Source organism: Thrips palmi, unplaced genomic scaffold (genome assembly GCF_012932325.1).
Source record: "Thrips palmi isolate BJ-2018 unplaced genomic scaffold, TpBJ-2018v1 HiC_scaffold_15, whole genome shotgun sequence".
NCBI lineage: Eukaryota > Metazoa > Arthropoda > Insecta > Thysanoptera > Thripidae > Thrips > Thrips palmi.
Window position 1 is genome coordinate 11,661,941 of NW_023144624.1, and position 20,078 is coordinate 11,682,018.

The 20,078-nt window shown below is 52.4% G+C and overlaps 1 protein-coding gene across 3 annotated transcripts in view; it reads left to right on the forward strand.

The window, feature by feature from the left end:
* Positions 1-20,078, forward strand: part of LOC117640944 (serine/threonine-protein kinase SIK3-like) — a 31,047-nt gene that overhangs the window by 7,198 nt on the left and 3,771 nt on the right. For 2 of the 3 annotated variants that reach the window (XM_034377983.1, XM_034377985.1), the window contains exons 2-17: positions 14,245-14,361; positions 14,447-14,510; positions 14,598-14,759; positions 14,842-14,966; positions 15,065-15,188; positions 15,296-15,387; positions 15,500-15,761; positions 15,847-15,968; positions 16,042-16,396; positions 16,488-16,585; positions 16,670-16,851; positions 16,933-17,141; positions 18,291-18,467; positions 19,239-19,423; positions 19,511-19,652; positions 19,736-19,981. In XM_034377983.1, coding sequence (XP_034233874.1) covers positions 14,245-14,361; positions 14,447-14,510; positions 14,598-14,759; positions 14,842-14,966; positions 15,065-15,188; positions 15,296-15,387; positions 15,500-15,761; positions 15,847-15,968; positions 16,042-16,396; positions 16,488-16,585; positions 16,670-16,851; positions 16,933-17,141; positions 18,291-18,467; positions 19,239-19,423; positions 19,511-19,652; positions 19,736-19,981 — 2,662 coding nt within the window. The remainder of the gene's footprint in view (positions 1-14,244; positions 14,362-14,446; positions 14,511-14,597; positions 14,760-14,841; positions 14,967-15,064; positions 15,189-15,295; positions 15,388-15,499; positions 15,762-15,846; positions 15,969-16,041; positions 16,397-16,487; positions 16,586-16,669; positions 16,852-16,932; positions 17,142-18,290; positions 18,468-19,238; positions 19,424-19,510; positions 19,653-19,735; positions 19,982-20,078) is intronic. The other variant, XM_034377984.1, reaches the window with a different exon arrangement.

A 20,078-nucleotide genomic window follows, 5' to 3' on the forward strand; every position in this document is an offset into this window, starting at 1 on the left:
TGAGAACACTTGTTGGCAGCGGCGTATTAGGCACCGGGTCAGAGGGTCAGCTGACCCCCCAGTTTTTGGAGCTGCCCCGGGCTAATCCCCTGCGAAGTAGGCAACACGCAATACATTGACCCCCAATTTTTTTGACGTTCCTACGCGCCTGCTTGTTGGAGTCGAGGGGAATGACTCCGGCAGGTGTTCCCAACACCCATGTCCGTAAGGCGCTTAAAACCTTACGAAGTATTTTGAGCATACATTATACAAACCAAATTACTTTGTTATACGAAGAAATAGTTCGTCATTTTCGAAGTATTTTCTTTGTAAGCTTATGTATGCTCAAAATACTTTGTTATAACAAACTGACTCTCTTTGTGAGGCCTAGAGTAGTTTGTAAGGTTTTCTCAGCACACGATTGTTTTTAATTTTTCTGAAATGCGTTCGCGGTGTGCTTGCCGGATCCACGACATTTCACCCAAAGTCTTTCTCCCACCGCAGAAATGCCCACTTCAATTTAATCCACCAATATTTGACCCACTATCTTTATTCCGAAAAAAAGAGACCCGACCACCACTTGGCCCACCTTTGTACCTCGAAACCCACTAGAGTGTGACGTTATTCCCGCAGGCCATGCCTAAGGTAAGGTACTGTCTGTTATTTACAAACCGAATTATTCTATTTTTTCATGAATATGGGTTGTCTGTAACTTTCCCAGTTCCATTTCAGCCATTTACCTGTCCCATTTCTTCTGTACTTCCCTTTATGCGTATTACGACGATACGTCATTATGGGTACGGTCAATGGCACTTTCGTAATTTGCACAGTTGCCAGTGCAAGGTATTGAGGTCTGCACAATGAAAACTTTGGTGGTCAGTTGATGGCCATTTCAAGGCTTATATTCCTTACAAGGGTCACAACACTGATCACGTAGTTGTCACGCCCATGCAATAAGCAAAACCGTCCTAACGCATGATTCATCGGAAGGTACGGTGAATTTTACCGTAAGCGCGTATGTTTTTGTAAGGATCTTAAGGGGGGACCCTGGTGAAACTTTCAAGTAGGCTTCAAAAAAATCCCAGAAAGTTGAAACTTTGCTTAATTATTAGGTTCATTATGGTGAGTTCCCAAAAAAAAATTAAACCCAAAGTGTTGAACGGTCTCTGAGAAAAGTGGTTTTTTAGTGTTTTTTAGAGCTTTGGGGGAAAAAATCTTCCTGCGTCTTTCATTGGGACGGAAAGTCTTAAAATTTTTTTTTGAGTTATCCAAAAGATGTATTGAAAAATTTTGTGACGGAATTTTCAAATTCAACTTCTGTCCTAAGATATGAGTTTTCAAATTTTAACATTGAAAAAAAGTGACTTTTTTTCCCTTTTTTCAGACTTTTAGGTGTTTGTAAAAAAAGTAGGACTGATATCAAGATTCCGTCACTAAATTTGTCGACAAGTCAGCAATGAATGAGTCCATGCAAGACGACTCATGTGGGTGTCAACCGGGAAAGCGGAGGTCTTTCTACGACAAAATTTTTTGTCGACTGAGCAAAGCTGTGAAGTTGAGCGTAAAGCCAACGACAACTGATCTCAATGTTATTTCCTTCCAAATGATAAAGAAACTATCCACTTAGCTTAAAGGTGTTCAACCTGTTGAATCTGAAACCTTCTATGCACATTTTTATCTATGAACTTTAAAAATACTATTTTTGGCAATTTTGGCGATTTTTTCACCAGGGTCCCCCCCCTTTGGGTCTGTGGTGCAACAGTGGGGGGAAGGGGGAAATACAGTGGGACAAATGCTGGTGGGCTATTGTGGAGGTGGGCTAAATGAGGTGGATGTAAAAGTAGTGGACAAAACACGAGTGGGCATTGCTGTTTCGGGTGAAAGGAATTGGGTGAACGGTCTTGATACCGTGCTTGCCACCCCAAGCAGGGGGTGGCAAGGTGCTTCGCCCTGGCGGCAGGGCAGTCGATAGCCGGGCGGGCGGACGGAACGGACCGATAGACAGACAGACGGATGGACACAATGAGTCGGCAGGCAGAGGGCGCTGCGCTGTGCTGTGGATGCCGTTCACAACGGGCTGATTCGGCCCCAAATTTGCGCGCGCGCTTGCACGTGGGCGGCAGTGTGCCCCCCTCGCGGGGCTCAACGATCCTCTGTCGCCCTCAGCGCGGCTCTGTCTCCCTCGCACCCCTACGGAGCGCCCGCTGAGAGAGAGCGAGAGCGACGGGTATGGCGGGCGGCTTGTCTCCACTCCGCCACGCCCCACAGTGGGCGGAATGACCACTTTCGACAAGAAAAAGTCGAAATGTTGCGATGTGTGTATGAAAAATTTGTATCAAAGGGGTTTTTGGCTCTAAACACGTTTGAAGTTAAAAAAACTATTGGACAGCAATTTTACATAGTTTACTAAATGACCTAAGTACAACTTTTGGGTAATTTACATGAAAAACTTCTTTTTTTTTTCAAATTAATGTAAAAAAAAAACATTTTTTTCTTCTGCGGAGGGAAGGAAAATTGCCCTCCGCAGAAGAATAAAATGGTTTTTTGTTCTACATTAATTTTCATGTAAATTACCCAAAAGTTGTACTTAGGTCATTTAGTAAACTATGTCAAATTGCTGTCCAATAGACTCCCCCCCCCCCGGCCTCGGCCGCATCTGGAGGCAGGGTGTTGTCTCTCTCGCTCCCTTTGTAAACGCATTAGTGCGAGAACGGTACTGCATGCCTGCCGCTTCGGACCCCGGGCAGAGCGGCCGGCTCGGATTTTTTCAACGCGCAATTCCTACTTCGCAGTTTTAGTAACCAAAAAAAAATTTTATTGAAGGAGAGGTTTGTTGAGCTCGGTAGAACGCAACGCGCTCTACAGCCTCGCTTTTAGTCCACTTTTTTCGTAAGATTTCTTCCCTTGTATCGAACAAAAGGGGCTTTTGCGCGTTCAAAGTACTACACCGTAAACGGCGGCACTTAGAAATGCCGGAAAGAAGCCCAAACGACCGAAATGCATCAAGGAACCGTTTGACCATCCACTGATTCAGTTCAGTAAAATAATCAAGCAGTAATCCTTATTTTACTATTTTCTTTCATTGTTTTCTTCCCATCTTCCACCATACTATTGCGTGAAAATGGAGCTGAAATCGCAAAATGCGTCCCGAGGGATCATCAAGCTCCGGCGTTTCAGCTGTATGTAGGTATTTTCAGAATTTCGCTAAGTGCAACGGTTGCTGAGAAAAGCTGTTCGAAAGGCAGCGGCGCACCCGGGCGCCGCCGCGGGAAGCCAGGCGGAGCGGCGGTCGCGCGCCCGGCGGACAAACCATCGCCACCTCGCTTGGGTGCGGAAATCGGAAAATTGGCCCCGATGGAACGTCAAGCACCAGTCTTTTAGCTACACTTAGGTGTTTTCGGATTTGAGCTAGGTCAAACGGTCTGGTGGGAAATGTAGTCCTACACAAGCTGCACCGCTTAGCAGCGTGGCGCGCGCAATGAAGTGGCGCGGCATAGTCGGATCTGGACTAAAAATGGATTTACAACACAGCCGTTTGACCTAGCTCAAATCCGAAAGCACCTAAGTGTAGCTAAAAGACTGGTGCTTGACGTTCCATCGGGGCCAATTTTCCGATTTCCGCACCCAAGCGAGGTGGCGATGGTTTGTCCGCCGGGGCGCGACCGCCGCTCCGCCTGGTTTCCCCGCGGCGGCGCCCGGGTGCGCCGCTGCCTTTCGAACAGCTTTTCTCAGCAACCGTTGCACTTAGCGAAATTCTGAAAATACCTACATACAGCTGAAACGCCGGAGCTTGATGATCCCTCGGGACGCATTTTGCGATTTCAGCTCCATTTTCACGCAATAGTATGGTGGAAGATGGGAAGAAAACAATGAAAGAAAATAGTAAAATAAGGATTACTGCTTGATTATTTTACTGAACTGAATCAGTGGATGGTCAAACGGTTCCTTGATGCATTTCGGTCGTTTGGGCTTCTTTCCGGCATTTCTAAGTGCCGCCGTTTACGGTGTAGTACTTTGAACGCGCAAAAGCCCTTTCGTTCGATACAAGGGGAAGAAATCTTACGAAAAATGTGGACTAAAAGCGAGGCTGTAGAGCGCGTTGCGTTCTACCGAGCTCAACAAACCTCTCCTTCAATAAAATTTGTTTTGGTTACTAAAACTGCGAAGTAGGAATTGCGCGTTGAAAACATCCGAGCCGGCCGCTCTGCCGGGCTCCGAAGCGGCAGGCATGCAGTACCGTTCTCGCACTAATGCGTTTACAAAGGGAGCGAGAGAGACAACACCCTGCCTCCAGATGCGGCCGAGGCCGAGAGTGGAGGGGGGAGCAGTGGAGCAGCGCGGCGGCGGGCGGCGCGCCGCCAGCGCGCAGGCTGCAGGGGTTCATTCCAGGGCGATTTGACAGGCTCAGGGTGGTCGCACAGGGGAGGAGAAAACGGCTACTTGCAGGGGAAGGTTGGCCGCACAGGGTTCACTCGGGGCAAATTTTAGCTAGGACGGTTTCCCCAAAAATGCGAGCGAGTAGATTGAAAATTGAACGGTGACGCCACCTAAAATTTTGCCTTTAACGCCCTTGATCAGGCAGAAGGAAACGGTTTTTGGAAAATGTGCAACTGCTATTTTGTTCCGCATTCTTTTCCGGTCATTTGGAGTCCTCTCCCACGACGATCGGATGAAAACTGTGGTCGCCGCGGCTCGGAAACCAAAACGGTGCACTTACGCCCTTCGTGTTCAATTTGCCAAAAAGTCTCAAGGGTTAGAACGCGGGAAAAAAAATTACGTTAATCAGCGCATTGAGCTCTACCAGTACAGAAAAAATCAGCTTACTACAATTTTGTTCAAGGTCAAAAACTTCGTTTCCTGGACTAGAAGGATGTATTACACTGACACAGCGAGGGAGCCCAGACGTGTTTCGGTGAAACTTTGTGACTTGGCTGCGATCGGGGAGGCACAATTAGAGGATGTGAATCAATCATGGCGAGAGCTCATCGACAACGCCCCGGTCATTCTTTTGATTGGCGAAAATTGGCGCAACTCGTGGTGCGCATGGGGACGGAGCGGGACGGAGGCTTCGGGACTGCATCCTCTAGTTTCCAGCCCTGACGAATCCATCCGCCTTGACGCATTTCGTTGACTTGAAACGCGCGACGGCTCTGCGATTTTCGCGCTGCGCTCGCGGGGGGCGCACCGTGCCGCGTGTCGAGGTGTGGAATCGCCTGCGAGTAAAAAAAAACCGACGTTGAGAACACTTGTCGGAGTCGAGGAGACCGACTCCGGCAGGTGTTCCCAACCCCCATGTCCGTGCACAGTAAATGTCTTACGGTGAAAGGCTGCACCAGCATAATATGGTAGAGATTTTCTCCATAATACCAACGAAATTCGTCAAAATCTCTATAAGGTACTTTGTTATAACAAACTGACTCTCTTTGTGAGGCCTAGAATAGTTTGTAAGGTTTTCTCAGCACACGATTGTTTTTATTTTTTCTGAAATGCGTTGGCGGTGTGCTTGCCACCCCAAGCAGGGGGTGGCAAGGTGCTTCGCCCCGGCGGCAGGGCAGTCGATAGCCGGGCGGGCGGACGGAACGGACCGATAGACAGACAGACGGATGGACACAATGAGTCGGCAGGCAGAGGGGCGCTGCGCTGTGCTGTGCTCGCCGTTCACAATCGGTCTGATTACGGCCCAATTCGCGCGCGCGCTTGCACGTGGGCGGCAGTGTGCCCCCGTCGCGGGGCTCAACGATCCTCTGTCGCCCTCAGCGCGGCTCTGTCTCCCTCGCACCCCTACGGAGCGCCCGCTGAGAGAGAGAGAGAGCGAGAGCGACGGGTATGGCGGGCGGCTTGTCTCCACTCCGCCACGCCCGTGCCCCGTGCCGCACGAGTTGGGCGCTACGCGTGCCGTTTTTTCTTGTTTTATTTCTCCCCTTCGAGTGTAGCGGCGCGTGTGACGTCAATCCGGCCTGCAGTGGAGTGGTGGAGTGTGGCGGCGCGCGGTGTGGTGGCGGTGGCAGTCCAGCGGCGTGCCGGCCCAGCCGTAGGCCGTAGGCCGTACCGGGCTTGCCGGCCGGGTTTGCCGCTTGCCCCGCGTCACGCCGCCCCGCCCCGCCCCGCCCTGCCCGCCTTGCCTCGCCGGCCGCGCCGTGAGGGGAATGGCTGCCAGATTGGCGGGCGGGCTGGCTGGCTGTTTGACTGACTGACCGACTGACTGTGCTGTGTCAGCGCGTCGCTGCATCCGCCGGGTTCATTGGGCGGCAGACAGAGACAGACGCAGCGCGGCGCAGCGCGGTTAATGACTCACTGTGTTTGCCGCGTAGCCGCCCGGCCAGGTGTGGCACCGCCACACTGTCGCTCTCGCACTCGCGGGGCGGGGCGCCCCTTGCAGGTGAGAGACAGACAGACAGACAGACAGACAGACAGACAGACAGACAGAAGCGCTGCTCGCAATCGGCCAGCGGCCAAGCGCATTGAAATTAGGGCGGACGGACAATGTGGGGGAACATCTTTCGGGTCTTTTGCTTTTTACGGCTTTTTACGTCAGCCTTGCCCTTTTTCGTCCATTGGGGTTTGCCTGACTCTAGCTTTGCCCTCGCAAGTTTTGCGTTTGTTGTTGCTGTGGTGGTTCAGGAAGAGGGTGGTGGGGGTGAGTCTGCAGGCACGGGTTGAGCCGCGAGTGTGGGGCGCGGATCGCGCGGGGCCGCCGTAGCCAAAGCCAACCGCACGGAAAATAGCGAGCGCCCCGCGACTTCGGAACCCCCAGCAGGCCGATTCCGATACAGTCGTTTTCGTCGCTCTGTCTCTCTCGCACCTGCACGGAACGCCCCATGAGTGGGAGAGAGCGACGAAAACGACTCTCGGAATCAGTCTCTGCAGGCCAGACCGACGTTACACCGCGGCCGGCGGTGTCGCGGGCCTTTCGGACGAGTCGCGCCGCCATGCCGGGCCGCGTGCACGGCCGCGTGCGCCGGGCCGCCGCTCCACCACGAGGAGGACCACCACGACGAGCACGGGGAGTACACGGCGAGTCCACGGGGGGATTCCTTTTCACGTTGCACAACGCCCTCATTACAAGGGGGCGACGACGGCCACCCCGCGACAATGGCGGCACGCGCCCCGCCGCGCCGCGCCCCGCCCCGCCGCGCCACGTGACGCGTTGGGTAAGCGCTACAACCCCAATAAAACGCGCGCACGTTGTGCCGGCGTCTCCCTCGTGTTGAGTCCCCGCGGTCCCCGCGGTCACCTAACAGTGGCCCCGGAGGAGCGGACCTAAAAGTGGAGGCGGTCGGTTCACTACACTGCCGTGTCGGACGAAGGCAGGCCGGCCGCCGCCGGGGCCGGGCAGACAGGGTTTGCTGCCTGGAAGTCGTGGTTGTCTTCGTCCTTTGCCCCAGTTTGCGGGGTCCCGTGCTGCGGAAGCTCTTGCATGCCGTCTTCCATATCGCGGCGCTGCGCACAGCATGGCCGCGGCGAGGCCGCCAGGGTGAAGCTAGCGAAGCGAAGCACGCCAAGCAAGCCGAGCGCTGTTGCTAACGACTGAACAACGCGCCGTGCCGAGGTCGTATCGCCGCTCCATCGGTACGACTTCTCATTGAATGGCTGCCACAAAGTGAGGCAGGACGTTTGCCGGGCAGGCTGCTCAGTCTCTCTCGCACCCCCGTGCGACGCCCAGCCGCACCGCGAGTGCGAGAAAGGAAAGAGGGACAGAACCGCTTTGCTCGGTGTGCTTGAGGGCGCGCGGAGTGTGAATTATTCTGACCTGTCCGCCGGCACGCCGCCCCAGCCCTGCCGCCCAGCCGCTAGCTAGGCCTAGACCTGCAAGGGTCTTTTCAGGGCTTCGATCCGCCGGATCGGGTCATGCCGGGTCAGGGTCGAAACGGTGCAACGGGGCCGCGGGGCAGGGCGGCCGCGGGGCAGGGCGGCCAGGGCGCGCGGGCCAAAGGGTCGAGGAGTGCGTAGGCCAGGGCCAGGGCCTCGGCCAGGGCGCCAGGCAGCACTAGACCACGGGGCACCTTCGTTTTCTGAGGCTGTGCCTTCCCTGCCGCCTCGGTGTGGTGTGTCAAGCCAGGCGGGGTGGCAGGGGGTGGGGCTGGCAATCGAAGCCGTCTGCCGCCTGGGATTACCCGGATTGCCCCGCCTTAAGCGTGCCACCACTCCCGTCTCGCTGTCTGGCGTCTCTGTTTCCCGGCTGGGCATTCCGTGACGCTTCCAGCCTCGCCGGGCTTATAGCACTTAAACGGCCAAGCTGGTTTCCGATAAATCGTCCGTTTAATTTGTTTTTGCCGCCGCTATGCATTTTGGCGGTTTCTCTCGTTTCGGTTTCGCTCTGTACGCCATGCGCCAATCCTTGCGGTTGATAAAGCAGCGTCATGCCTGCTTGCCCGCAGCAGACTGGAAGTCGATCTGTCTCTCTCGCACCCCCTCGCTCCTTACGGAACGCACCATGAGTGCGAGAGAGAGCGAGACAAAGGGAGCGGTCGGCGGGGACGTCCTGCAGGGTGCGCAGGGGCGGGGTAGGCAGCACCGTGGAGCCCCGCGCGGCGGCGTGCGCCGGGCGGCCTACCCGCCAACGGTCGGGCGCTCGCGCTCACCCTCAGCAGGGTTTGGGCCGCCTGATGTGCGCCCTTGTTTGCCCAGCGGGCAGCCCACTGATTCCCCCGTGCCGTCGTTCCCTTCGCTTGTTTCACTCTAAAACCAGGGGGAAAGGCCCCACCAGGCCCCCGCTGCCCGCTCGGTTCGAAAGCAAATTCCGAAATGGGTTTCCCCCCTGGGTCGTGTGCGAACGCTGCAAGGAAAACGCGACAGCGCGAGCCTTCCCCCCGGGGGACGGCGGTCCCCGCCGGTTTCAAACCAAGTTTAAGCAGGCCGCATTCAAAGCACGTTCCGAAAGCAGTGGGCTTTGGGGCTGGCCGGCGCCCTCACGCCGTGTGCGTCATACACTGCCGTTATCCATGCACGCGCGGCGCGAGCCTATCCGGCCCCCGGGCCCCGCGGGGCCCCTGACGTCCCCGTCCCTTTCAAATTCCAAAATTGATAGTGGCGGCGCTATTTCGAGCCCGCCCGCGGCCGGTGGAGTGGCGGTGGTGGCGCCCCTGCTTTTGCCATGCACTCCGTCACCATTATCACGCCTCATCCTCAGTCCCCACTCCGTCGCTCCCTCACCTTCCCCTTCCTTTTTCTCTCCCCCTCCCCGCCGCGGCCCGCAGTCTCGGCACCATCACCTCTCCCCGTCTGCCACGCCCGGCCCCACGGCCGGTGGAGTCTGGTCCCCCTCAGTTTTTGTTTCCTTTTTCTCTCCCCCCTTTTTCACTCCCACTCACTATTCTCCCCATCACTCTCTCACTCTCTCTTACTCCGTCGCTCCCTCACTTCTCCTCCCATTCACTTTTTCTCTCCCACTCTCCCACTCACTCTCTCCCACCGTCTCCCACTCACTCTCTCCCACTCACTTTTTCTCTCCCACTCACTCTCTTCCACTCACTCTCTCCCACTCACTTTCTCTCTACCGCTCACTCTCCCAATCACTCTCTCTCTCTCTCCCACCCACCCACTCACTCACCCACCCCCAACGCCAGGCCCTCGCGGTGGCGTGGGCTGGGTATTCTCTTTTTGCCAGACCGGTGCATGTTGCGGCATGAATATTTGCCCCTTGTCGCAGCGATCGTGTATCGGTCGAGTGTTTGTGCATGTCGGTGTGTGAGTGTGTGTGTGGGTCGCGACGACAGGGGTTGATTTTAGACCGGTGCGCTGCTGATCGCCGCGCGATTGCTGAGGTCATCTTTCCCTCTTTTTCCCCCTTTCCTTCCCCGCATCACACGCGCACAGTGCGGCGACCTCGAGTGCAATCGGACACCCCTTATTTGGCTGGGTGAGGGAGGTGAGGCCCAGAAATGGCACCCCCCGCCGCGCAGCAACTTTCTGGCCAGAAATTCCACGACAGAGTAAACAACCTTACAGTAAGTGAGAAAGCAAATTGAATTTCTTCGGGACCGTCATGTTTTTCCTTCCGAAAATTTTCAAATATTTTGTCAAATTAATAAACGACCCGGATGAAGCTGGCATTTCCAGGCTCGCGTCAAAGTGTCCTTTGCGTTAGCCGTGTAACCTTTGGAGGGCTAAACGGCGGTGCGAAAACAGGAGGCAGGGATCGGCGCGGCGAGGGCCGCCTTTTTCTCTCTTTCCTTTCCCCGCACTCGCACGCGCAGCGCGTGCGGCGCAGGTCGAGTGCAATCGGACACTTTGTTTATTTGGCCGGGCGAGGGAGGCGTGGCGCGGCCGAGGCGTGGCAACCATCCCCCCCGCCGCGCAGCAACTACTGGCCAGGAAAATCCCCAGCGCCAGAATTTTCCGACCTTGACAGTCTGTGAGAAAGCAACTTGATTTTTCTTCTTACCGTCATGTTTTTCTTTCCGTTTTTTTTTCAAAATATTTTGTACAAATTAATAAACGACACGCTCGGATGAAGCTTGGCATTTCCAGGCTCGCGCCAAAGGTGTCCTTTGCGTGTAAGCCGTGTAACCTTTGGAGGGTGTTGTGCGGCGGTGCGAAAAGCACGTGTAAGGAAAGGGAGCATCGGCGCGGCGAGGGCCGAGCAGGGCAGGCCAGGCGAGGGTCGGGGGTTGTTGGCATCGAGGTCAAGGGGTGTGTGTGTGCAGGGGGCCGCGGGGGCCGCCGCGCTGGTCGTGCGCCCTCGAGCGTCACCGGCCCGCCCCTCGGCCCGCCCCTCGGCCCGCCCCTCGGCCCGCCCGTGCGAGTGAGCGAGCCAGCGAGCGTGTCTGATCGCTTCCGCGACGGCCGCCCGCCCCTGCCGCCCGCCACACCGCCCGCCACACCGCCTCCCTCCTGGTGTACGTCACGCCCGCCGCTCTGACGTCATGCCGACGCGCTGCCAGCGCGCTGCGCCGCCACCGCGGGGCCCTGGCGGCGGCGGCCCTTCGCGGGGTTGCTTTGGCTTTGCCGCCGAGGTTTCCCCGCCGCGCCGCGCCACGCCACGCCGCCCAGCACCGCGACCATGAATACTACGTACTGCGGCAAAAGGGCGCGTCCCTCAGGGCGGCAGGCTGAGCCAGGGTGGTTCGGGGCGCGAGGTTTGGCCATGGCGGTCTCGTCGGCGGCACTTGGTTCGACTCGTCGGCCATCGGATGCTTGTCAATGCCGTTGGCGTTCCCGCCGGAGAGAATGAGTCGGTACCCGAGGCGTACCCGAGGCGTACCCGAGGCGTACCCGAGGCGTACCCGAGGCGTACCCGAGGCGTACCCGAGGCGTACCCGAGGCGTACCCGAGGCGTACCCATCCGCTTCGCCGCGTCCTCGTCACGCTGCAGGGCGGGGCGGCGGCAGGTGCGAGGGCCTTGGCGTGTCGCTTTGCAGGCGAGGCAAGCCTCTGCATCCCAAACTTTCCGCTCCACCGCGGGACCGAGCCGAAAGCCTGGCCGAGCCAGGACGAAGGCCCGTCCATGTCCCAAAACGGCTGGGCGCCTTGAGGGCGGCGTGCAAGGCAAAGCGGCGGGTGTTGCACAGTGGGCCGGAATAGACCCAAACTCTGGAAGCGTTTTGAGCTCCAGAATCGCTGAACAGGACTCGAACCGAACGTTTGACCCCACCAATGGATTCCTCGTTCGGAGAGCAATCCATTCGTGGGGTCGCACGTTCGGTTCGAGTCCCGCACTGAAGCTCAAAACGCGTCCGGGGATTTTACCACCTCCACCGGTCTGCGTTTCGTCTAGACGACCAGCGAAGGCGAGCGGCAGCAGTGTGCAGCAGGCAGTCTCTCTCTCGCACCCCACGCGATGCCGCTCAAGAGCGACAGAGACAGAGCGACGAAACGGCCCTGGTCGCCGAGCAGCCCCGCTATGCAAACGCAGAGGGCTTCCCAGAAGCACGGCGATACAGTCACGAAAAACGTGAAATAGCGAAACGGCCTCGTACGGCGAAGAGTCGGTCGAGTCGTCAGGGTGAGACTGCTTATTTCCAAGTCGGACAAACAGCTGTACGAATTTTTATCTCCATTATCTCTCTGGCTCGCGCGTTTTCCCCGAAAGGATCGGAAACATGGTCGGAAAGGGTCCAAAACTGTGGGAGACTACAACTTGCCTCCTTCACCCATGGCTCGGCAGCGCCTGAGGTGCCCAGAATCTGGGCAGCTTGGTCGCCCTCTGCTGTACTATGGTTGGGGGATGATTTGACTAGGCGACAAAGGAGCCCAGAAACTAGGCCAGGCGACAAAGGCGCCCGGTGTGGGGGCACGCCAAATTTGGAGTGTAGTGGGAGTGCTTCCGGCTGGGCGACTGCGCGGCTCATGCTTTTGTTTTGACGGCGGCCCGGCCGCGCTTGGCGAGATGCCGCACCGCGCTCCGCGTCGTCGAGTGCCTCTGCCTGATGTCCCTGCCCGGACGGCTCGCCCGGACGGCTTGCCCGGACGGGCACGCGGACGTCCCGGACATCCCGCATGCTTGCCGCGCGCCGCGGCGGTCGCGTCGCCGCCATGGTCGCCGTGCCGCCGTGCCGCCGTCCACTCGGCCGGGCCGGGCTGGTCAACGATCCTGGCCGCTGGGCCGCTGGCTGGACGCGCGACGCGACGAGCCGCGCCGCGGTGGCGGCGGCAGCGGCCTCTTCCTCCTCGCGGCGGCGGCGGCGGCGCCCGAGAAAGAGTGGTGCCGGTGGCCGGCGAGGTGGCCGCGCCGAGTGCCCTTGTCTGGCCGGCAAGGACGTCCCCCCCCCCTCCCCCCACATCCTGGTGCCGATCTGTCGGTGCTGTCGGCCATCGGAGCGACGCACTCGGAGTGTCTGCCTCGCGCTGGAGCGAAAGGGAAAAGTGCGTGGCGGCGGCGGGGCTCGAACCGGTGCCTGCCGCGTGGACGGACGGCCGGACTCGCCCGGCCTTAGAGACTCGTTCCGCGCCGTGTGGCCGTCGGTCTATCTCTCTCGCACCGGTACGGAGCGCCCATGCCGTGAGTGCGAGAGAGAGAGACTAAGGCAGAGCGACGCCCCTCTCGGAATCAGTCTGCTGACCTCTCTCACCACACCACATCACTGCACCATTCGGTTTGGCGGCAAGATGACAGACCTGTGGGATGATTGGACAGGACAGGACTGATTACATTCGCGCGGGTGAAATTCGGGGAAATGTGCCCGCTTTGGGCCTTCTCTGCGCGCGCGCGCGGGCTGGCGTAACCTTGCAAACGCATTGTGAGGACTGGAGGGGGGTCGGCAGCCCCTTCCCCTGTTAGGTTACTCGTGGAGGGGGTGGGGCGTACACCCCGTGCACCGCGTGGGGCTGTATGTACACTGCGGTGCGCGATGGGTGCGATGCACCGTGCACCGCACTTGTCGCCTTATCTCTCGCGAAGGTGGGGCGGGGCGGGGCGGGGCGGGGCGGGGCGGGGCGCTCCGCAGCACTGGTGACACCAACGAACGGGATAGGGCGGCGAACGCCGGGTGGACGACTGTCCGCCTGTTGAGTCTGCTGCACCGCGCAGATTCTCTCTCTTTTCTCTGCCAGCCTCGCGACATTCCCCGTCTCTCTCTCTCCCTCTCCTCCTCCTTCAGCCATCCTCGAGCCGCTCGTCTGCCAGTCCGCTCTCTATCTGCCCCCTCCCTTTCCCCTCCTCCCCTCCCCATTGGCCGGGCTTTCCGTCTTGCCTGATTGGAAAATCTTGACCAAGTTTGAGTCATTGCTGGTCATTCCCCACCCGGCTGCCTGCCTTGTCACAGCAAGCGATCCGTTTGCGAGATTGTGTCGTTTTCGTCTTTTGCGTTGATTTCCCCCGAATTGATCGTTGTTTCGACCGAGGCGGAGGTGCAGCTAGTCGCGGCCATCGGCCCCGTGCTTGCCCGAGCTCGGAGGCATCACGTATCGGGGGCCTTGCTTCCGTAATCCCCTCCTCTCTTCGTCCTTCCCCCTCCCCCCCCTCCTCCCCCTCCCTTCCCGTCTGCCTTGTTGTGAAGGCATATATTCAATGCCACCGATGTGTACTGCCTCACTGTCCAGACAGCGTACCGTGCGGGTTGCATTGGCCTGCATCGCATTGGCAATCGAGTATCGGATTGGTCGGTCGGCCCCGGCACTGCAGGCTGGTGCCTCTTGCTGTCGGCAGACGCAGTTATTTCTGTCTTTTGTTGATGTTGTTTTTATGTTTTCTGTGGACACCATGGTACCTCAGTGGTTTTCTTGTTTTTCCCCCCTGAACAGTATTTTTTTCTGATAGGGGTTGGTTTGCAGAACTGTCTGTATTTACTTTGATTTGCTCTAATTTTTATCTTTTCATCTTTACAGGTTGCTATTAAAATAATAGACAAAACCAAATTAGATGAAGAAAATCGTAAGAAAATATCTAGAGAAATTCAAATTATGACAAAACTACGGCATCCCCACATCATAAGACTGTATCAGGTGAGCTTCCGCAGCTTAGTAAAGCACAGCAGAAAATTCATTTTATTGCTATGCACAATAATTTTAATGGCTCAATTTTCCTCAGGTTATGGAGACTGAAAAAATGATATATCTTGTAACTGAATATGCACGAGGGGGCGAAATATTCGGTATGTTTATCACAAGTGCTTTAATTAGTGTGTCTCTTTCTTTGTCACTGGTTCCAAACTCTAATGTTTGCTGGTTTTTCTTTTTAGATTATCTAGTGGGGCAGGGTAAAATGGATGAAACTGAGGCAAGGAGAATATTCCATCAAATTGTAGAAGCTGTCAATTATTGTCATTCTCACAATGTAGTTCATAGAGATTTAAAAGCAGAAAACCTTCTTTTAGATTCCAAAATGGACATAAAACTAGCAGGTGCGTTTATGAGCTGAATTCGATTGTGTTTTTGAGACATGACGTGAGAGTCATGAAGTTCTTATTATTGTTGTTCTTCCAGACTTTGGTTTTAGTAACCATTTCATAGAAGGACAACTAATGTCTACATGGTGTGGGAGTCCTCCATATGCTGCCCCGGAACTTTTTGAAGGGCGAGAGTATGACGGGCCCAAAGCTGATATTTGGGTGAGTGAACATTTTGTGACGACCTTTGTGGCTTGAGGTCAGTCAAGATGATGCCATGTAACAAGCAGATGTGAAATACAAAATCTCAATATTTACAGAGCCTTGGTGTCGTGCTGTATGTGTTAGTTTGTGGTACTCTTCCTTTCGATGGTCACACGTTGCAAGCCCTAAGAGAAACTGTCATTTCGGGAATGTTTAGGATACCATTCTTCATGAGTATGGGTATGTCACAAGACTGAGTGGTCCTATTCAGTGTAGTCATTTTATCACACTGTATATCACACTTTTTTTCACACTGTAAATTTTAATATTTGAAAACTTTATTTCAGATTGTGAAAATCTTATACGAAATATGTTGGTGTTGGAACCTGAAAGAAGATACAGCATAAGACAAATACTTAGACATAAATGGATGACAGAGGTAAGGACTATTGATTCATTTTGTCAAACTGTGATGCTTTTGCTTTGTGTCTTGGCGTTCTGCCATTTTGTCATTTTGGTCCATGACTAATGAATGGACCTTGTCTCGTCAGGGTCATCCTCCCAGTGTGCCTCCTTGTGAGCCCATTGTAGATCTAGATCCCGAACCCGAACCACTTAACAAACTTGTGATGGAGCACATGCTGCAACTACCAGGCTTAACAAGTGAAATGATACTTCAGTCTATCCAAGAAAGGAGGTTTGATCATATTAGTGCAATTTACCACCTTCTTGTGGATAAATTGGAACAACGATCTCAGGGTGGAGTATCAAGACCAGTAGGCCTAATGCAGCGCAAAGCTAGCATTACAACAGGTATGGTGAAGTTGTTTTGCTGTATTTCCTCTAACTGAAAAATTAAATATAACTGGCATGTATGGCCTCTTTTGTGTTGCTTCAGGAATTGTTGATCGTAGCCCATTGAGCGAGTTTGAGCCATTTGCACCAACAAACTCCCCTCTAATGTCTATGCCCATAAACCCCGATGAATGTACCTTCTCAAACTCTCAATTAGTGGAAACGGTATGGTCTCAGACATTCAAGTACTACTCACTTTTATTAAAACAGCTTTAAGATAAGTTTTCTCCTATTGCAGTTTGGTGATACAGACAGTCTACCTGAGGCGGACCAAGACCAAGAACATCACCTCCCCTATCTTCAAAATTCGCTTCGCAGGGGAAGTGGTGGAAGTTCAAGCAGCGGAGACAAGTATCACGCCACTCGAAGACACACTGTGGGGCCAGGTGACACGGCCCATGAGCAAGTCCTGGATGCCCATTACATATTGCCATGTTATAGAATGGAGGGTCTTCAGACAGGAAGACCTCCATTCAGCATTTTGCCCAACACAAACCTGCCTTTAAATTTACCTTTAGTCAAAAACCAGCCTCCTCAAAACTTCACTTTTAAGGATCAGCATTTGTTAAAACCACCTCCTGTAATGGGTGCAAGTAAGTTATAAATAACTATAGACTGCGATTTTATACCAGATTAATTTAATTAGTATTGAGTGTAAATTACGTTTCATTATCTATTCTACAGTGGGAGGATTTGGCCGAAGAGCTTCTGATGGCGGTGCAAATCTTCAAATGTTTTTTGAAGGCTGGAGTCAGCCTGGAAGCCAAGAGCAAATCCAACTTGTAAGAACGCATGCTAACTCTTTTTGTGAACATGATTTTAATGTAGCATGGTTGAAGTTCTGAATGAAGAATGTTCCTTTCTAGGTGCCATCAGAATGCAGTCCTCCCCATTCACAGGGTTCACAACCACTCACAGCATCCATACCTACCATCAGTGGTTCAGGTGAACTGACTTTGGCCGGAGTTCCAGGAGTTCTTGCTGGGCTTGTGCAACTGCCTGATGCAGCATCAATGGAAGAACTGCCACATGACAGTGCTGTTTTAAAGTAAGATTTTATGCAATCTGTTTCACTATCGGTATTAAATGATCATCTTGTTTCACATGTGAATTAATTATCTTGTGTCAGGTATATGCAAACTAGAGGTTCCACAAAAAGACACACTATGGCAAGTCCAGAGGAGGCTCAGGAGGCCCAGCGAAAGATGGTTCAACAGCAACAGCAGCTGCAACAGCAGCACTTAATGCATCATCCTGTTCAACAGCAACTATCATCATCCCAAGCGCCCATGAGAACAAGAAGAACGGGTCTTCATGCTGTGACAATGGATAGGCCAGGTAAACCTTGTCTCCTCACCTTTGAGATGTACTTACAGTCCTTTGTTTTGTAATGTTAACTTGTTTTAGATCAAAATGCACTTAAAAGTTAACTTCACCCCAGTATAAACATTAGTAATTTTAATTTGAAATTTTGAGTAGAGTGCATTTAGAGCATGATAAACGCATGATAAGTTTTGTTTTCACTAAGTTTTTTTTCATATTTTTTTCTAATTGTTTGTTGTTTTTTTAATTAATGAGATTAATGTTTCACTGTATATATCTCATTGTGAGTGTTGATGTAGTCTCATTGCAAGAAAAAACAAACAAATGTAATGCAGTTACATTGGTTTCCCATGTTTCATCGGGGTAGGAATAAGGACTACTGGTTGACATTTGGTACTGCAATGCTGTATATATTTTCTTGTTCATCTTGGGGAAACGGGGACTCATTTAGCACCTGGTGTATGTCATAAATGACACACTTACTGTTGAATCTTCATGACTGGAGAATTATTTCCAAAATTGATTTTAATATGACTTGTGTATACTTGGGTATATATAGCCTGTAGTGTGTGCTTTTGTGTGATATTTTAAATATTAATTTTGTCTACATTCCCAGTGAGATGCCATTTATGTTGGTTTGACGAGTGCTTTGGAAATCAAATTGGTGGTGGGATGAGCCGCTACAAGCACCAGCAGAAGACCTGCTGCAATTTATGCTTCACGTCAAATCCTCTGCACTAAAGAGTTGCTTCATTCTGTTGGGGTTTGACAAGTGCTGTGTGCTGCAGTTATTTGTTCTTTTTGTCCAAGTGGTCAATTTTTGTCCCCATTAAACTGCACAGCCTTGTAATGTTGTGTGGGAGGCTCTTGATTTACAGTATATAACATATTATGTCAGCCATATGTTTGTTTCGTTTAATGCTTGTTTTGTTCTGATCTCCAGCTAATATTTGCCTTTGTTAAGTTCAGCTTTAATAGTGTCCTTTATTTTCACAATATCAGGAGCCTTTCTGTAAGAGTAGCTTTTTATATCTTATCATTGCTTGGATTAATTTTTGTTTTGTTTTCTCTCTTTTTTTATGTTTGGTTTGTGCCTGGTTTGCATTTCGGTCTACACTTTGTGTTGCTCACTCGCACTTCTACGCATGATCCATCTACCTGCAGTTATTAGTCCGGAGCTGATAATGGAGGTGGAAGCGCGTATGAAGCGCGCTCATGTTCCTCCAGCCATAGTCAAATCAACTACAGCTCTTGTGCCCAACCGAGCAAAAGCATTTCATCATGCTCGGGCTAAAAAGGCTCCCTCTGGCTTAGCCACGGTGCAAGAAGGCAGCAGAATAGGTAAATGGTCTTGACTTCTGTTATATTAAACTCAGGTTTCTTGACTACAAGTGCTAATATTAATTAGGCTTGATTGAAAATAAGACATGCATACTTAACAATTGTCAGGGCTTATGGTATTGTCTTTTGAACCCTGAACGGTAAGTTGCCATTCATTCTTCCTTTACAAATTGAAGTTTGTGTTGGGGACATGTTTTATATCACAGTATGAAAAAATAAACAATTGACAGTATAAGTTCTTTTAATCTCAGTACATAATTTGTAATTGGAGCTTACTGTCGGATAACTCTGGTTAAACCTTTAAGGGGGGTGGCTTATATTTCAATTATTATTTGTTTCATTTTGTCATTTGTTTTGAACACAGTTCAGAGCACTTTTCTAGCTTGTCAATGTACTTTTTCTGTCTGCATGGTGTGTCTTTTTATATTTGCATCTCACTTTATCTTTGCACAGTCTAGTTCTCACTGAAAGCTTTTTATGTAATGGTCAGCTTTTTCCTCTGTTACATTTTGGTGGTTGTTCCATGCTAATAAATTTTCCTTGTCAGTGGTATGGGCAAACTAGCCTACCCTTTAAATTAAGTCATCTTGTAAATTGGGCCAAGAAACATATTACTATTATTTCTAATTGCTTTGTTCAAAATTTGAATTATTATTGATCATCTTTACCACCAGTAATTAACTCTTGACCATCACTTCCCAGGGGTAAACAAAGGGCCATCAAAAAGTTTTATCACTTTTTGGAGATGCTTGACTAATATTTGGCTTACAGGGAGGGATACCTTAAAAGAGGTCACATCGCTGCATCCACCTCAGGAAAGATATAGCCCTGTGCGGAGAGCTAGTGAGGGTTCGGCAGGAACTTTAAGCAGCTTGTCCTACCATCGCACTTGCTCTCCAGGAGACAGTGCCGAATCAAACCTGCGCTCTCTCCAACAGGAATATCATCAGCTCCAGGTAAATATTTGGTTTGGAATCCATTTTCTTATGCATTCTATAATCCAGACCTTAAGTAAACTAAAGTAATGCCTATCTTATTTACAGCAAAAACACAGCGCTGATGCAGGGGATGCACACACTCAAGCAGAACTGCAAAAGCTGCACTCTTATCATATGCAGCAGAGATTTTCGAGCCCCTTAAGCAGCCCATCACCCAGCCCACCAGTACTTCCCTTAAGCCCTGCTGGTAAATTAATCCACTTGCCCTCATAACAATATTCATTTATTTGTCTAATGCGTTGAAACTAATATTATGTTTAAACCTTTTAGGGTCACCCAGTCATTTCCGCCTTTCCCGTTCAGACAGCAATAACTCAACATTAACCCAGCACCTTCAGCGACTGCATCTGCAGCAGCAGCAAGCTCAACAGAATCAAACATCGCCACAGCATGTCCAGTCCAGCCAGTCTTGTCCGCCGGACTCGCCGCCATCTTCTCTTCAACAGTCATCAGCCTCCTGTGGTCCCATCATCTCCCCAGCCTCGTCGTCAGCCAGTCTCACATCAATCACACAAGGTAACGGTGGACCTCACATATTGATGAAATTGAGATACCTTGAAACCAAAGAGTGGTTTGGTCATAGTCTGCATAACTATAACTTAATTTTCTTATT